Source organism: Cryptomeria japonica, chromosome 2, assembly GCF_030272615.1.
Source record: "Cryptomeria japonica chromosome 2, Sugi_1.0, whole genome shotgun sequence".
NCBI lineage: Eukaryota > Viridiplantae > Streptophyta > Pinopsida > Cupressales > Cupressaceae > Cryptomeria > Cryptomeria japonica.
In genome coordinates this window covers 619420899-619440118 of record NC_081406.1, presented here as the reverse complement: position 1 = coordinate 619440118, position 19220 = coordinate 619420899, and the positions used below count along the sequence as shown (strand labels likewise).

General features: G+C 31.5%; 2 protein-coding genes across 2 annotated transcripts; both read right to left on the bottom strand.

Moving 5' to 3' along the window:
- Positions 1 to 693: 693 nt before the first annotated feature.
- LOC131078706 (serine/threonine-protein kinase OXI1-like) lies at positions 694 to 2009 on the bottom strand. The gene is made up of 2 exons (XM_058016477.2): positions 1651 to 2009; positions 694 to 1561 (listed from the first exon to the last, which is right to left on the bottom strand). Exons 1-2 carry the CDS (start codon positions 2007 to 2009, stop codon positions 694 to 696), a joined length of 1227 nt encoding a protein of 408 aa, XP_057872460.2.
- Positions 2010 to 9416: 7407 nt separating this feature from the next.
- LOC131078725 (serine/threonine-protein kinase OXI1) lies at positions 9417 to 10858 on the bottom strand. Its single transcript, XM_058016494.2, has one exon. It carries the CDS (start codon positions 10333 to 10335, stop codon positions 9484 to 9486), a length of 852 nt encoding a protein of 283 aa, XP_057872477.2. The 5' UTR covers positions 10336 to 10858; the 3' UTR covers positions 9417 to 9483.
- Positions 10859 to 19220: the final 8362 nt, after the last annotated feature.

Sequence of the window (19220 nt, the reverse complement as noted above, 5' to 3'; positions counted from 1 at the left end):
TCCCTTTGGTGTAAACTCTTTTTGACTAGAGATATAAATTTAAAACTTTGGTGTAAACTCTTGACTAGAGATATAAATTGATGTTCTCAATTGTTGATGTATTAAAGGTACTTTTGATTGAAGTTATGAATCAAATTTTCAATTTTTATTGTAGTAAAGAGCAACCCCATGAGGTATGAACCTAGGCTATAAGCTCTATAGACAAAAGTTCCCATCTTCACACCACAAAATCTCCCCTTAATAATTTTTTGTTATTTATTTTTATATTTTAAACTATTATAAATTAATATATTTTTTAAATATACAATTCAACATATTATGTCAATAAATATTTGTTTATCAATATTTTAAATCAAACATATATAAAAATTATAATAAAAATGTTGTATTATATATCTTTTATCTAAATGATTAGTAAGTTTTGTCTTGTACTCAAACTGGATGTTATTCAACTTTCAATGAAACAAGAATTTTCCATATATTAATACCATTTAAATAGAATGAAAATTTAAACAATTACAAAGTCTTAAATTTAAAATTTATCATTATAAAAGCTGCTCTAAACATTAATACTTCTATAAAAAAAAACTTTAATATATATAAGAAATGAATAACTATTTAAAACCATAAAAAACCTTGCTAAGATATATGTTTGAGTTGCAAAAACTACATCCCCTTCTAAAGGTGTTGCAACTAAAACACACTAAAATCAAGAATCTCTTCTTGTTTGGACAACTCCTCAACCCAATTGTGTCCCTTCTTCTCCATGAGATTGGAGAAACCAGTGCTGGTGTTATTGCTTTTTCCTGAACTTTTCATCTCGACCGACTCTTCGATGTCAATTGAAGTGCTAACAGTGTTGATCAAGTGCTCATCTAGAGAATGACGGGAGAGAGGCAAAAATGGTGGTCTGGAAACACAATGTATGGTGTTCCAGTTGAGGGACTTGAAAAAGGAGTGTTGTTTTATGTCTTGAGCTCCATTTTGGGAGCCCAATCTTTCAGAAGGCTCCTTCTGGAGTAACCTCATTATGAGATCCTTGAGAGGAGTCCATGTCTCTGTGAATTGGGGACGGTTGTTTATAATATTGTAGTAAGTGTCCTTCCTTGTAGCACCCTTGAAGGGTGTTTTGCCATAGAGCAACTCATAGAGTAGAATCCCCAGAGCCCACCAATCCACTGCAAATTCATGACCAGTGCGCTGCAACATCTCTGGAGCCACATATTCTTCTGTGCCCACCAGGGATTTGGATCTCAATCTGGGATTAACTTGTGCAAGATTGTGCTTTTTGGGTGTTGAATGAGAACCTGTAACAGTTTTCTCGCTTGAATGGGATGCTTTAAAGCAGCAGCATAGTATTGAAGTAAGGTCTGTGAGCTTGGATCTCTGCAACTTTTGTGTATTCATATGCTTGGGTAAAATCCTGGTGGATAGATCGAAATCTATAAGCATTATGTGCCCACTGGCTTGTATGAGAATGTTTTCAGGCTTCAGATCTCTGTGGACTATTCCCTGGCTGTGTAGTTGCTCAACCGCAATCACAATCTCTGCTGCATAAAACCTACATAACAAAGCATTAATAGCATCAGATCACTGAAATTCATTTTCATTCACCCCAAAACTAACAAAACAGCAATTGGGTATTCTTACCTGATTACAGACTCCGAAAAGGTCTTGTCATGCTGTTTTTGGCTGAGAGATCGAAGATTCCCACCTGGGCAATATTCGCCTAGAAAACCAGTAATTCTGTCTGTCTCCACAATTCCCTGTAAGGAGAAAAGAAATGGGTGATTCAACGATGAAATAATGTCTAACTCAGTCTGTATCTTCTTCATCAATTCATGACCCTCCTCCTCACTTTCACTTGCACATTTCCTCATAACTTTGAGTGCAAAGGGTCTGTCATCCTTGCATTTTAGAACCAGGAAAACAGTTCCACTGGCCCCTTCTCCCAATACCTTCACAGCCCTCAACTCTTGCAGACACATTCTATTTATCTCCTCCTCCATTTTTCACCCCACACTCACAATCTTAGCTCGTTTTGTTGAAAGTCAGCCTTTTAACATTAATCTCAGACCAAGAAGTACAAAACCCCGAATCAGAACCTGGGAAACATCCTGCAGATTTTTTAGTGCCAATACATAAAATGCTTTGAATTCGATAATGCTGTCATGTAATGGAAGAGAAATATTTGCACGCTTCCTGTCTTGGTCTCATCCCACGTATAATATCATGTTATTTGATTTGCACGCAACTAATCTGTCTATCGTCCAAAAGCATTTTGTTTTTATAGCTTGGGTAGCAAGCGGAGAAATCTGATAAATTTGTATGATATTAAATCAAAAAAATATTTTTATTTAGGATTATATAAAAAACTTAGTTTATTACTGATAAATTTGTATGATATTAAATTTAAAAAATATTTTTATTTAGGATTATATGAAAAACTTAGTTTATTACTGTTGGCGTAGTGATTATATCAACGATGAGATCCCTCTCCAGCTCTAGTACGTGCTTTTGGTGGGATGGCAAAACTCTACATGGTATCATAGCTCATCGGCTCTATTGTGTAGGGGGTGCAAAAATCTACAATCACTAGTTGAATACTTGTCTTTATAACATAGTATTGGTGATTTTTTTGGTGATTTTTTTCTACAGAAGAATTATTATTAAAAAAATATATTATTAATATTAAAATGACATTACATTTGTAAACTAATATTATAAATTAGAATATAATACTATATTATATTAGTTTATATAATAATAGATCATTTGAAGAATATTATGAATTTAAGAAATAGTATAATTTTCTAATGTTTTAGATTATATTTGATTATAGTATATATTATGTGCTTTACATTATATATTATATTATAACGTTGTTATACAAAATATAACATCTAGAATGTATAATATTTAGATTAAATGACTTTTAATATATTTTCCAATAATATATCATATAATAAACTATCATATTATAATATTATATTTTACTTCATAGTAATTTAGAATATTATATTTTTTAAATAATTTAATATATATTGTGTCATTTTAGAAGACTTTCCAAACTAATTCTCAATAGAAATAATCCTTGAAAATCTTAAATGGAATTTATCTAAGATCATAGCGATTGATTAAACTTTAGTTTCAACATAATTGAAAATGATGTACAAGAAACCACCTATTATGGTTGATGAGATTGACTATTCCATTTAAATATTGTAAGGATTCCTTTTATCATTGTAACAAGGGTGCGAGACAATTCTATCTTGAACTATTATTATTCAACGAATCATTACTTTTCAGCCCTACATGATGCATTTCCATCTCATAAACAAGATTAAGGACATAATCCTAATAGAATTCTAAATTAATTTATGATACTATAGATGTTTATGTGGATTAATTTGGTCAACTAGCCCTACCCACCCCCCTTATTAAGGATGAATCAAATTATGTAACGTTATATAAAAAGAGGCAATTTCATAATATTAGAAACTTAAATGTATCTTATCTCTTCTTTTGTTGAATATTCAGTAACACATGGGAAAGATATAAATTTTGGAAAATATATTTTTAGATTTAAGAAGACTAGGTTCCATGAATTGTTTTTCATCGAATATTTCATGTGCTTAAACTTATTTTTCTATTTGCACCAAGATATCTTTTCGTGAGCATATGAAATTATGAATCTAATTAAGATGGAAACAATGCGCATTTATACTCACTCAATGAAGCCTAAGATCTATGAATAGATTAAATAATAAACAATCATACCACAACAAAGACCTTAGGTTTCTCCATTGTTTCTTTGATACTTTCTTTTATTCTCGATATAGATTTTATCTTAGATTTTGTAGCATAACTTTGATATAATCATGATAGTATGAAGGCTTGATGCTTGATAGATATAGTGTGAGCTTGATAATGATAATGATAATGGTAGATTGGTCATGATATGCTCTAGAAAAAAATGGATTGAAGGTCTTATTTATATGCATCACTTAACATTTAATCAGTGATGAAAATTAATTAGAAAGATCAATGGATTCCGATAATTTTTTAGAAAGGGTAGGACCTATAATTAGTGCATGGATTGATGAGGTGGGAGGATGAAGGGGTGCAATTTATAGAGGAAATAAATAAAACATTTATTATATTTATTTGAGTTAAAATAAACAAATAATAAAATATTTATTAAGTAATTATAGTGAACGAAAAGATGAAATAATTAAATATTAAAAATATTCAATTATAGAAGATGGAAAATGATGAATTGATTACATAATTACAAATCATTTTATTAATAATAAAGGAAAAGGATTATTAATTAATTAAGGGATAAAAATTATTTAATTAATAATATAAATGTTTTCAATAGATAAGCGTGGGAAAGAGCCCAAACCCATTACATAGAAACCATTAAGACAAGAGAAATGAATTTTACAAGTTGCGAGACTAGGAAAGCAAATATATTACAAACAAAGAAAAAGATCAGCCATGGACTAAAATTACCTACTACTAGGTCATTTAATAGTTTGAGGCCTTTAATGTCTTGCCACTCCTTATGAGGAAATCCAACTTATCTTTGAAAGTTAGCTCCTTCAAAGATAGACTCGAACCATCCATCATAGTTGAAGGAGGAGCAAAGTAGGGAGCGTCTTGTGAGTGAATTTTCCTCTTTAGGCCTAAGGGGTGAGAGCTATGGTGAGGTTGAAGTCTAGATTTTTGCAACTTAGTTTTAAGTTTTTTCTTTTCCAATTCTTATTGGAAAACCTAGATAGTGGTAGGTGTATTCTTAATAGAGTCCCTTTAGTACACAATTAACTCCTCAATATTCTTCAATATCTTCAATTGATTAACTTTGAACTTGGCAATCTCATCTTTGAATTTATTCCTTTGCTCCATTGAGCCCACCTCAAGCTTAATATTTTGAAAATATTTATCAAGCCTTTCCCAATTGTTAAAAGTGATTGCAATATTCTTCATTGCATCTTAAATATCTTCATCCTAAATATCTTGCTGTATCCATTTGGGGCAACTGGCAATATACTAGGGTTGGCTTGGAGGGAAATATGGACCAAATTTGAGTCTTCAACATGGGAATTCTCCTTAAGTGGGGGATGAGGAGGAAAATCTCTAGGAGGGGAAGAACACATAGAACCACTAGGCAAGGTATGAGAATTAAGGATAAAAGAACTTAAGGAGCCCAACTTGTCTTTTGAAAATAAGATAACAGAACCCTCTGGTGGGTCTAGAAAGGAGAAACTTTTAGCTTTAGCATTTGGGGAACTTAGATCAACTAGTAAACCTTTTCCGTTGGGGGAATCATAAGTGGCCTTCAAAGAAGAGGCCCAGGGGTCAAGAGACATTTTTGGTAAATTTTTTTAATCCTTTATTTGAGACATACAATACAAGGAGAGACCCTAGCATTCATTTAGTATTACTCACTTTATTGTGTGCTAAATTTTCTTACAATAATTTGAGCTTAGATGATTTATTCTTATAAATCCTTATCATGGATATGCTATTCAATGGTTTTATCCTTTACCTATGGGTTTGATCAAACTCTTTTTTCTCTTTCTATTACTTTTTGAAAATCATTAATCGTTTACTGGATAAAAAGTTAGAACTTGCATTGGCTTGGATATTTTTAGTGTTGTAATCGGGTACTAGTCAGATTATATTTGAGATTTGAAGGAGTGTTACTAATAAGAAGAATACTTTTTTGTTATTCTATGTTTGAACTAATGTTTGCATTACCTTTACAAATGATTCTTCATGCAGTAGAACAAGTCGATGGAATCTACCTTGTTACTGCAGATCATGGGAATGTTAAGAATATGGTGAAAAGAAACACCAAAATAAGAAAACCACGGCTGGATAAAGATGGAAAAACCCAAATTTTCACTTCTCATACTTATCTCCTCAAAGATTATTTTTACCTATATATTTCAGTTTTGTGTCTTAACCATATAGAGAGCAATGAACCCTTGTTTACTTATTAGAGAAAAGCTAAAACGAATAATCATTTTCTCCTTTTTGAAAATCGCAACTCTAAGGAGTTAATATCTCTCATAAAGATATATTTTCGAAATTAAAATTCAATATTTTGTAACTCACTTTATCATGCCCAATATAATCATCTTTGCCTTTTTAATAATCCAAAAGCATTCCTAAGATATATACACACTTAGGAACCCCTTTATTTTTGCATAATTAAGGTGAAAATGATATTTTTCAACACCTCTAGTTATCTGATTTCAATTCCAAACTTTTTTTTTTTTTGTAATAAATCATTTGTTTTTCACCATTTGACTAGATTATTTAATCATTTCCATATATAGTTAAAAATATGAACATGCAAAATAACCACACAAAGGAATGAAGACACACTATTATCATATACAAATGGGGATCCAGAATTGGACATGATTTGGATAGGGTTTCACAGGCTTTGATATCACACATCTTCCAAAGACCGCGGTGGATCTGGACAAGGACTGCTTCCTGCTCGCCAAATACGAATTCATATAACAAATCCAATAGTCTAATTGGTTGAACAAAGGAAGATTAATCACAGTTTAAAATTGCTCCCTCCGCTATAGTTCTATGCTATTCTATGCTACGCAGGAACTAATAATGTCGAGGAAGATAATAATAATTTGGAATAGGAGGACATGTGACATGGTCATGGTTCTGTGGAAATTATTGACTTTAATACTAGATCTTACTCCTCTTTCTGCACCATTAGTTACACTTTACGATGAGGAGATCAACAAAATAATTATAATGTTCCATTGTACATATTAGGTGATTTCAGACACTCATCATCTTTTGAGTTCATTGTATAAAGAACCAATTTTCAATATTCATTTTGATTATTGATAATATGCACATTATTTGGTTTCATTCAAAATCAATAATGAAATGTTAATCTACATATTGGGATGTAGAATTTTATAATTTATTATTGGACTTAATGAGCTACTAAAATTTAAATGTTATGTATTCTTTGGTAGATAGTGCATTTCTTGGACAACCATGTATTAGATAATTGTAAAGATATCTCATTCACATTTCTTCAATGTGTTAAACTTATATAGAAAGGAAAAATGATAAAGATAAAAGATCATTAGAAGACAATATATGATGCTAGTCATGAAGGTACTATAAGATGTACCTTACAAAAGTCATGATACTCTAAATAATTTTTAAAGATACATTTAAATAAATTACGAATGATTCAAAGAGGTTGAATAAATATTTTTCTAAGCCAAATGAACCAAAATTCTACAACCCCTTTCTAATAAATACAAAGGAATTTATCTAAATATTTATTTAATCTATTAGATTTGTACATAAAGAAAAAATTATGAAGATAAAGTAGATCATTACAAGCCAATATATGAAGCTAGTCACTTTATATTAAGCATATTTATGAAGCCACCATAAGATGTACCTTACAAAAGGCATGATACCATACATGATTTCTAAAAGATACATTTTGATGAATGACACACAATTCAAAAGAGGCTCGATAAATATTTTCCTAATTCAAATGATTTGAAAGTGTACAACCTATTTCTAATAAGCACAAATGAAAATTTCTAAACATTAATTCAAATAATCCTTATCAAGAACAAATTACTAATGAACCAAGAAAATAATAAATAAAAGACACAAACTTCCAACAAATACCTAAGTTTCAATAAAAGAATAAGTGAAACCATAAATTAACACAAAGAGCTTGTAAAAAAAGAAGCATCTAGTATTATATTTGTTGATCATATTGTTACACCCAATATATTTCATAATATATATTTTTTATTCTTATGTATATTCATATACTTTTTATATATTTTCTTTATATAGCTTTTCCTTTTGTCTTTATTCTACCATATTAATTGATTCTTTTTCACCATTTCCCCTTTCATCCAATCATGAATTTATGATGATTTCTTTTACCATTATGTTTTCTTACATTACCTTATTATCCTTTCATTTTATACTTTGTACATTTCTATGTTTAATATATTTTACCTACATCTCTTGTGCATCATAGCCATGACACATATTTCACTATTACATCTTAAATTGGATCAAGTCTTGTAATCTTTCTATATTATAATAGTTGTTAGGATTTAAGCAACTCACTATTGAATTGGTTCTTGATTTAGAAAATATTGAAAGCTATTGAAAATTTTGATGCTTTTTGTTTTCTATTATCTTTTATAAGAAAGGTTGTTATAAAATGATTTGTAATTTTTTTTAATGAAAACTGTTAATTTCTTATATTGATAAATTTTAAAACAGGCATACCTATCTTTAGAAGAATATAGGTATAGGTAAAGTACACACAAAGATATCATAATTGTTCATTATTCAACTAATTTTTTTTTTTTTTATATTATGATATTAGAGTTAATATTAAATTATTATTAAAATATGATTATATTATTATATTTTAATATATTATTATTTTTATATTACCAAATTATTATTATTATATTTTAAATTTTTAGAAAAAAATGGACTTAATTGATTGTATGAAGGAGATAGACGAATTGATTGACCACTCAAAGTTGAGTGGTACTTGAGAGATGGAAGTAAATATATAATTAGCATTAAATAATTAAAAATTAGTTAAGTAAGCCCATGAGAGAATAAAATAAATAAAATAGAATTTTTAAAATAATAAAAAAATATTTTTCCACTTTTCATGCATATAAGTGTCACAACGTCAAATTAAATGCTTATAATACATTGTAGTACTGCTTTTGTTTTACTAATTTATTTATTTTTAAATTTCACTATTCTACAAATTAAATTTTCAGAAAGAACTTTACTACTTGTTTTTAGGTAATACTATTCTACTGGGTGAAAATTTAACTGATTACTAATGAATTATTTGTTTATCAATTAAAAACAATTTTTTAATATTTATTTTGACAAAAATAAGATAATTTCTAACTTTAGAAATTAATTTTGAAAATAGATTTTTTAAAATCTTGTATGAACAATTTAAAAGTTTTCCTTTTAATAATCTTTGGCCACAAACATATATAACCAATAATATTATAGAGAATCTTAAAATAGGAACCATTTTAAATTTTTTCCTTTTTATAATTTTTGGCCACAAACAGATATAACGAATAATATTATAGCTTCGCCAAAATAAAATCGCAGGGCAAAATAAAATCGCAGGGAGTATTACATATTTATCAGTACAGCAAACTTAACATGTAATATCTAGTATTAATGACGAAAACCCCGATTGCGATTTTACAGGCGCCATTAAAAACATTGGCAGCTTCCTCTACTTCGTCCCATTCCCAATTTTACTCGACAAGGAAAACCAAAATCAATTGGTACGATTTGTGAGGTCAAAAAAATTATAGCAAGATTTGCTTTTATAAAAAGTTCCATTACAAGCTTCTTTACAATAACAACAATACATCCTTCTCAACGATTTTACAATTAAAACACACTAAAATCTTGCATTTCTTCTGGTTCGGACAAGCCCTCTACCCAATTGTGTCCATTCTTCTCCATGGCATTTCTCAAATCGGGGATGATGTTATCACTTTTTCCTGTCCCTTCGATGTCAATTGAAATGTTAACATTGTTGATGAAGTGCTCATGTAGAGAATGATGGGATAGAGGCACAAATGGCGGTCTGGAAACAAAATGAATGGTATCCCAGCTAAGGGACTTGAAAAAGGGGTGTTCTTTTATGTCTTGAGCCCCATTAAGGGAGCCCAATCTTTCACATGGCTTCTTCATGAGTAACCTGACTATGATATCCTTGAGAGGACTCCATGTCCCTCTCAATCTGGGACGGTTTGTTATAATGTTGTAGAAAGTCTCCTGCCTTGTAGCCCCTTTGAATGGTGTTTTGCCATAGAGCAACTCATAGAGTAGAATCCCCAGAGCCCACCAATCCACTGCAAATTCATGACCAGTGCGCTTCAACATCTCTGGAGCTGCATATTCTTCTGTGCCCACAAAAGATTTGGATCTCAATCTGGATGCTCTTTCTTTGGGCATTGAATATGAATCTGTAGCACCTTGCTGGCTTGAATTTGATGGTAACTTCATGCAGCAGTATAGCATAGAAGCTAGGTGTGAGGGCTTGGATCTCTGCAACTTTTGTGTATTGAGATTCTTGGGTGAAATCCTGGTGGATAGATCGAAGTCTATAAGCATTATGTGTCCACTGGCTTGTATGAGGATGTTTTCAGGCTTCAGATCCCTGTGGACTATGCCCTGGCTGTGTAGTTGCTCCAACGCAATCACAATCTCTGCTGCATAAAACCTATGAAAGTGCATTCATAGCATTAGATAACTGAAATTTCTTTTCATTCGCCCAAAAACTAATAAAAGAGATATTGGGTGTTACTGTTCTTGCCTGATTGTAGACTCGGGAAAGGTCTTTTGAGGCTGTTTTAGCCTTAGAGATTGGAGATTCCCACCTGGGGAATACTCTCCTAGAAAACCAGTAATTCTGTCTGTCACCACAACGCCCTGTAATGAGAAAAGAAATGGGTGGTGCAGTGAAGACACAATGTCTAACTCAGTCTGTATCCTCTTCAACAATTCATTAGCCTCTTCCTTACTTACACTTGCACATTTCCTCATGACTTTGAGTGCAAAGGGTCTGTCAGACTTCTGGTTTATAACCAAGAACACAGTTCCAGTGGCCCCTTGTCCCAATACCTTCACAGCTCTCAACTCTTGCAAACACAGTCTCACCATCTCCTTCTTCTCCATTATCATTCCACACACATAACCTCAGCTGTTCTGTTGAAATCCAGCATTTTAACACTACTTCAAAATAAATGAAGTACAAACTCGGAATCAAACCTAGAGAAGCATTCTGCTAGTCTGTTTGAATGCCTTTTTTTTCTCTCTTCTGTTTGAATGCTTTTATAGGATAAGTAGAGTAATTTTTCAGAATACTAAATAGACAAAAACTGAAACTAAACTGTAGATAAGACTATTTTCAGATGCACTTGCTATTTTTAGTATATAATCATTTTTTAATATTTAGAAAAATTAGCAAATTGTTATTTTAGTCATGAACCGTTGCCTTTGTTAATATAGCTGAAGCTTTCTGTTTGCTTTTTTTTTCTCCCTCTCTACAACTCTAGTTTCGTATTCGTTGATAGCTTCTAATTCTCCCAACAGCGGAGGAGTCGCTCTCGTGTAATGGAAAAGAAGCATTTCACTTTCCAAAGTGCACACATTCCATTACATATAATGCAATATCTCAAGAGGCGTTCAGTTAAGTGGTGACTCTACATTAAATTAAAAAAAATATGAAAATAGATTAAAAAATAAAAAGATATGACAACAAAATTGTTTTAAAATAAAATAAAATAATTTATAAGAAAAAATAATAATTTCTAAATAATAAAATAAAACAATATATTTGCATTATTTTTTATATATAAACTGTTATATATATATATATAATTTATATACATTTTCAATGTTTTGTACATTCTTATAAGGGTAAATGTATAGAGTTGGGTCCCAATCCCGCGGAAGGCCGCGGGTTGGGAAATGAGCCCGCTAGAAACGGGTGCCCGGTTTGAACAAATCGGGCACCCGTTTAGCTTCAGGTACCCGAGCCAAAACAAAACGGGCGTCCGTTTAGCAGCGGGTGCCCGAAGCTAAACGGGCATCCGTTTTTGAAATGTATATATATATATATTTTTAACCATTTTACCATCATTTTTACTATTTGAAAAACGGGCAGGCATTTCTAAGGAGCACGGGTACCCGTTTTCTTCACCTCAGCTGACCCCCTAGACCATTTTTACCTCCCAGGTATTTAACTTTATTTTTTATATTCTATTTTATTTATTTTTATTGTTTTTCATAAAAAAAATGTTAATGTATTGATATTTTTTAATTTTTATGTTTTAAAGTTTGAAAATCGTCTTTTATTTCATGTTTAAAATAGTTTTCAGTTTTCAAATATTGCAAAAAACATGAATAGTAAAAACCGTAGGAAAAAAAAAACATGAATAGTATTTAAACCGTAGGAAAAAAACAAAAACGTAAACGAACAGTAAACATTAGACGCAAAAAACAGACAATAAACCCTGAACAGAAAAACGAATAAACATTAGATGCAAAAAACAGACAATAAACCCTAAATAGAAAAACGAACAATAAACATTAGACGCAAAAAATAGACAATAAACCCTGAATAGAAAAATGAACACTAAACCTTAAATAGAAAAAAATGAACAAGTCCCAGGAGAAATTTGACTATCTTGGTTGATTAACCCTAAATTTGACTATCTTGGTTGATTAACCCTAAACCCTAAATTAACCCTAAACCCTAAACCCTAAACCCTAAATCCTAAATTAAATGGTGCTTAGTGATCAATGTTTTTCCTAGCAGTGTTGTATCAAATGAAACATATATTTAGTTTTTGATTGGAGCTTTTAGAGTTAAATTTTATTTTTTTTGGTTTTCAATCTATCATAATCAGCAAAGGTATAATAGATCATCATTCATCTCAATGTAACTACAAAATTACAAATCACCATAAGGTGATCCAACACATCATGGGTCCAAAGCAATCACAAAACATATATCAAACTAAGCAAACAATAAACACTCAGGGGCATACAATGCAACAAATGAAGCATCTAGAATAAGATCAAAGTAAAACTGAAAGATTTACATTCAAAATGTAAATGGCACAATCATACGCACATGGCCAAATCCACATCAAGAATGAAGAATGCAAACGAGTAAAAGGGATTGGCATTAGAGGGGCATAGAATATAGTGAGGGAAATGTTGAGGAGCCCCTGAATTTTATCCATGTCATTGTGTTTAGGTGACCTCTCAAGATTATGCACCATCATTGTGTCATAATGTGTCAAGAATATATTGGTTAGAGTATTGAACTAAGGCCTATACAAGTATGGTGGAAGACAGTTGAGGGTAGTGTTAGTGTTGGTCTTAATGATAACAACTAATAATCAAGACCTCATGTATAGGGCATGGTGGCCCATTTTTTTGCATGATCAAGAGGATTGGCTATGATTAGAAATGGGTCATTGTAGATAGTGTAGGAATTGTCTAGGCTACAAGTGGATATCAACTAATACAATCACTACATCATTATGTTTTCATACATGTCAATATAAGGGTAGGCCATGAAAGTGTATGTTATAATTATTTGGTTTATCTTATACCAATTTGTAATAAAATGTAATTTGTTATACCAATATCTATCACTAGGCAATAATCACCTTGTAATTCTTTAGTGCATAGTTTGCACAATGGTGGGAATATGTAATTATTTTAGATGAAATAGAATTATTATCAATTGCGAAGTATCATGTTTATAATCCATCACATGTTACTAAGAATTATGAATAAGCTCCCAACTACCTATGATGTTTATAATCCATCTCATGTCTAAGAAATGTTTGTTGATTTCTTGAAAGGATTGGACTTAGTGACCTACTTGCCTCAAATGGAAAGCAAGAAAGTATAAATAGAAGGTGTACATCAAGAGTTTGAGGTATTGCAATCTTATTGTAGCAATATTAGTAGAGTGTGTGTTGAAAGTGAATGTATTATAGTAGAGTGTGTGTTGGAAGTGAATGTATTATATTATGTGAAAGCATTAATTGAAATAGTAAAAGAAGAACCAACAAGAAGGGAGAGTTGAGGGTGGTGTCTATATAGGGTAGATGAGTTATGTATTCTAATATATGACAAATTTTCTTGGATAGGTTTCATTATAAACCCCACTAAATTACTTAAAAATTTACACGTCTATATAAATTTATTTTGCCAAGTATATATTAAATAAAAAAACTGATTATATATTTATATGTGTATGTATCATTTTACATTTAGAATGAATTGATTCTAAATTTTTTATGATAATTGCTTGTATTTCATTACCAAATGTTTATTCTAATTGATATAATTGATGTACATAATTAAAATATATTTTGAAAATTATTTAATATGTAAATAAAAGTTGATCTTAAGTAAATAAATTATTTAATATGATATAATGAATTTCCTCTTAAGTATCACCATCGAAGGGTATGGATCTCCTAAAGTCTATTCCAAAGTGTATGGGGGAAATCAATATCCAATGCAATAAACATAGAATCGTGATCTTGATACTAGATCAAATCACTCCTACATGGTCAATGATGTTACACCAAGATTATATATTTTCTAGTTTTTCTAGTTTAGGTATGACTCCATACATAAAAGGAAAATGATTAAACCACCTAAAACTTATGAAGATACCATTTTACAAAAGAATCATAGTTATCCCTTTCTAATTTTACCACAAAAGGATGAATAGAGAAACCTATGATGCCTCCTCATGTTTGTAATTGTAATTGTAAATTTTCAAGTTTGTAATTTAAAATTAGAAAGGGAAGACTCACATCGACAAACAAAGGGACTAGTTTAATTAAATAATAGCAAAGAGATTGGATATTATTTTTATATTTCCCAAATTGATTGAGCATAATGATTTTATAAAATTTAAAATAATTATATGCTTGGTTTTAGATCACCTCCTTTGACTTTACAAGTCATGGAAGATCTTCTAAAGCCCAAATGCACCTTCAACTTAAAAAAACTATGTAGTTTTATGATCAACCCTTCATATATCTTGTCGAACATTGATGAAGTGAGCTTCTAAAAATAAGAATAACCAATACATATGCTCTACTAAAAAGATCATAATCCTAATAATTCTTCCCTTAAATGTCTTTTATAAATTTTTTATTAATCTCTGTTTGTAACAATCTATATAAAATCCTATAAAAGTAATCGAAAATTTAATGTTTGTAATTGTAATTGTAAATTTTCAAGTTTGTAATTGTAATTGTAATTGTAAATTTTCATGTTTTTAATTGTAATTGTAAATTTTCATGTTTGTAATTGTAATTGTAAATTTTCAAGTTTGTAATTGTAATTGTAAATTTTCAAGTTTGTAATTGTAATTGTAAATTTTCATGTTTGTAATTGTAATTGTAAATTTTCATGTTTGCATATATATGAAGATTATTTTCACATGATGGATGAGTTGAGATAGATGAGCTATTAGGTATAGTACCACCTCCACCTCCACCCCCTCCACCTCCACCAGAGCAATTGCAACAGACAATTAGGACAAATATTGATGCTCTGATTAGAGATATTCACACTATTAGGCGTGAGCCTCATCCACCCCCTCAGTTGTTATGCCTTGCAGATAGTATGCAAGGCATTGTACAGTCTATGCAGGCATTAGATAGCGAGTTAGATAGCTATTGTAGCTGGCGTGAGGGATTGCATGCATTTTACGCAGATGGCCTCACATACAAACAAGTTAATGATTTAAAAATAACAAAAATAGATTTGAAAAAATATTTTGTGAACCCTAAGACGGGTGAAGAGATAGATCCGAAGAAGCCACGAATCTCTATTCGATGGTGTAGGCAACCGGGCAGTGCTAGCCACTTTTGGGAGAGGTGGTGGATGGTCTTTAACCATCCAACACACTCCAATCATGAGGTCCCAATGTATTTTTTGAAGAAATTATGGGCAGAATTTGAATTGGGAAAAAAGCCCAATTACTTTGATATTAGATCTTTTCAGGGGGTTGGGAGAGGCATGCCCCAGGATAGGCCAGGAGAAAAATTGAGCGACAGGGTTAGAAACCGTGTGCACGATGATCCATTGGTTCCTCTTCCATCACCAGTTGTTCCAGCACCTTCCCATCATCGAGCGGTGAATTCTGCTCTAGGTTCATTGAGTGTCTTGTCGAGCAATTTGGTACAACAGTTGCGGGAGGTGAGGGCTGCCCCCTGCTTGGCACATGGTTGCACAAGTTGTGGGGATGTATGTAGGGGTCCACAGAGTGAGGCTGCCCCTGGAGGAGATGATGATTTTGATGATGCTGATGCCGCCCATGGTGGTTACGATGATGCCGAGGAGGCTGCACATGCTGATGTCGTCTCTTCATACGTTGATCTCTTGTGGGCAGACGATGATCAGCCTAGAGAGGTACAAATTTATTTGTATAATTTACAGTGCAATATTAAATTCCTTATATATACACATATGAACCATAACATGAGTCAATTTTTTCTGAATAGATGATGGATCACACCACATCATTGAGGAACAGACAACATGTTACCTCAATACCCAGAGATGTTGGTGCCCCATTTACTTTATGCACTTTCATCTAGATAGATTGTATTGATATGTACGTTTAAAATAAATAATAAATTTTTTAATGTAATGATTTACATATGATATGTTTTTTCAATTTTGTAGGGTGCTTCATGTAGCACTGAGGTGGGTACTTCTTTAGGTGACCCATGGACCACTGAGGCTCAGCCTCACATACCACTAGTATGTTTTTCATCCATTAATTTGAAGTGTTTACATGCTTACTAATTTAAGTACAACTTTGATTCATGTTCGTTATTTTTTGCAATTGTAGGCTTCTGGATCGTTTGATGGTGCATCACATGTATGCCTTCGACCATCAGTTACTTTCCTTGCATCACATGTATGCTTTTCTGTGATAATCTTGTAGTCTATATATATATATACTTTATAGTTTATGTATATATACAAGTTTGATTCATGCTTTATATACGTTGTTCAGGTCCACACCACTACCAATATTGGTACGACTATGGGGTTGAGCCAGATGCAACCATCGACATTATCATTTGAGGCACAATGATTACAAAAACAATTTCTAATTTGTTTATACTGTGTACCTGGCTTTTATATGGATTATCAAAATTGATATACAATGTTTTTTTTTGTAGGACTTGGCTATGACCACTTTTCTTGTTCATGATAGTGGACCTCCACATATCAGTGAGGGCATTGTCAAGCACGGTCGTATGGAAATTTATTTAAATTTTTTTAGTATTTAATTATTTTATAAGTGAATTATGCAAGTAACTTCTTCTCATGTAAAATCTTTTAATAATGCACAAGAGGGTGCAAACACTGATATTGCATAGACACAAGATGGTGCATCTCAAGACCACGTGCAGCAGGATGATTCATCTCAGCCACCTTCACATGGAGTGAAGAGGACTGCAGATGAGATGCATGTGAGTTCTTAGATTGTATATTTTAGATCATGTCATGTTATTGTATTGTGGACTTTTTATGATGACACTTGTTATGTTATCCCGGGACTTGTTATTATGTGATTATATATAGGACTTGTTGCTATGTGTTATGTGATTATATATAGGACTTTTTATTATGTCATTTCCTTGCTATTATGATATCAGGTTGTGTTATGTGATTTGGCACACTCTAGTGATTATATATGTGATACATTGTTTTGTTATTATGTTATTTGGACTTGTTTTAATGTCATTTCCTTGTTAAATTATTATTTTAAGACTTGTTATTATAGTGCAACAGTTTATAATTCAATGTGCACAAAATAACATTAAGAATAAGATAACTAATACAATATTGTTTATGAAACCAAAATTGTATCAAATGTAGACAAATACAATGTTAAAGGGACAAAGAAAAACAATTATCATGATTAAATATTTAAAAGAGTTCACACAAGTATCGACTTATTAATTATAAATGAATCTCATAGAGGAATCATGATTTTCATGATTATATAAAAGGATTATTAATTATAAATGAATCTCATAGAGGAATCCAATAGATTGATGGAATTAAGGCTAACCAAATTATTAGGAAGCTATAAACATAGTACCGACTTTCCTCTTAAGTTGACCACACTACTTTACTAGTGTATTGATGGTTTATTAGTGCAAATAGTAGTGGTATGAAAAGCATGGACTTCATGGTACTAAAATAAAAAAGTACACTATAAATATAGATTTGTCATACAATGATAAATATAGAGTCAGGTCATATTTAAGACATAATTCTATCTTACATGCATATAAATTTAATTCAACCCAATGTACCATTTGCATTCTCTCTCTTCTGCAATGCGTCTATGATTGCCTCATGCTCTTCTACTGAAAGTGTCCACAATACCTTATTAGCAGGTCTACCTTTGTATCTTTCTAATTTGATGTTTGTTGCCACCACCAAATGAGAATAGTGTATAATCTTCTTTTCTGATTGGTAGTCTTCATAAGCTGGTAAGCCATTCCTTCTTGTTAAGTATTTGCGTAGCCATGTACCAACCACCACAACAGACCCAACTAGATACTGAAAACCATCATCATCTACTTGATCACATATCAACTTTTTCTTAGGTTCTACACATCTAGCTAGCCAATACTCAACCTACTCATCATTATCCTCAGGTGCAACAATAGCATACACATGTCCTATAAAACAAATATAAGTACAATGTGTAGAAATAAAACTTGTTAGAATTTATAATTCAAATATGTAATCATAAATTATATGACAATACATAAAAATATATAATTTAAAGTTATAAACAATAAATTGAATTAAATTACCAGGTTGTATGAGGTCCAAAACATGATCATAATCTTCTGATGCAAATGCATGATCGAGGTCTTCATTTCTTCTAACATCTTCATATTGTGTCTCAGTAGGTGTTAAGGATTTGTGTTGCCATTCTTCGACCCATTCCGCATTCTCGCATTCTTCCCATTCACCAGCAACACAAAATTGACAAAAACATGCAAGCTCTCTAGTCCATATAGTCCAAGTGTTAGAATTAGAACTCTTAAATGAATGCCATCTAGCTGATCCATTTATTGTATCACAATCATATCTTGGAAGGATATTCTCCTCTTTAACTAGCCAGAAGAAACGTCTAATTGTAGAGTTCTAACTTGATCCTGTGGATAAATTTGCACTACACCAATCCACAATTGCACTTGCATTTTTAAATTTTGCCTTTTCCTTGAATTTGAGTTGCTCTCTACAAAGGGCTCTCTTAACACATGCATCAGCACCGTCATGTTCTCCTTTCCCATGTCTAGCCTCAAAAAAACTCCAAATGTGTTTGATATTAGTTTTTTTATGAATCCTACTCAACCAATAAAACATTCTAGCATTCTTGAATTGCCCTGTGCAATTATCAGACCATATTAGATGTTGTGTCATCTGAATTTCTCTGTCCCTCAAATTCTGAAAAAAGGTCTTGAAGCAAAACTGGAAAAACTCAGATGAGTGTAATTTATTATCACTCATATAGAAATGGTACTCTCTCA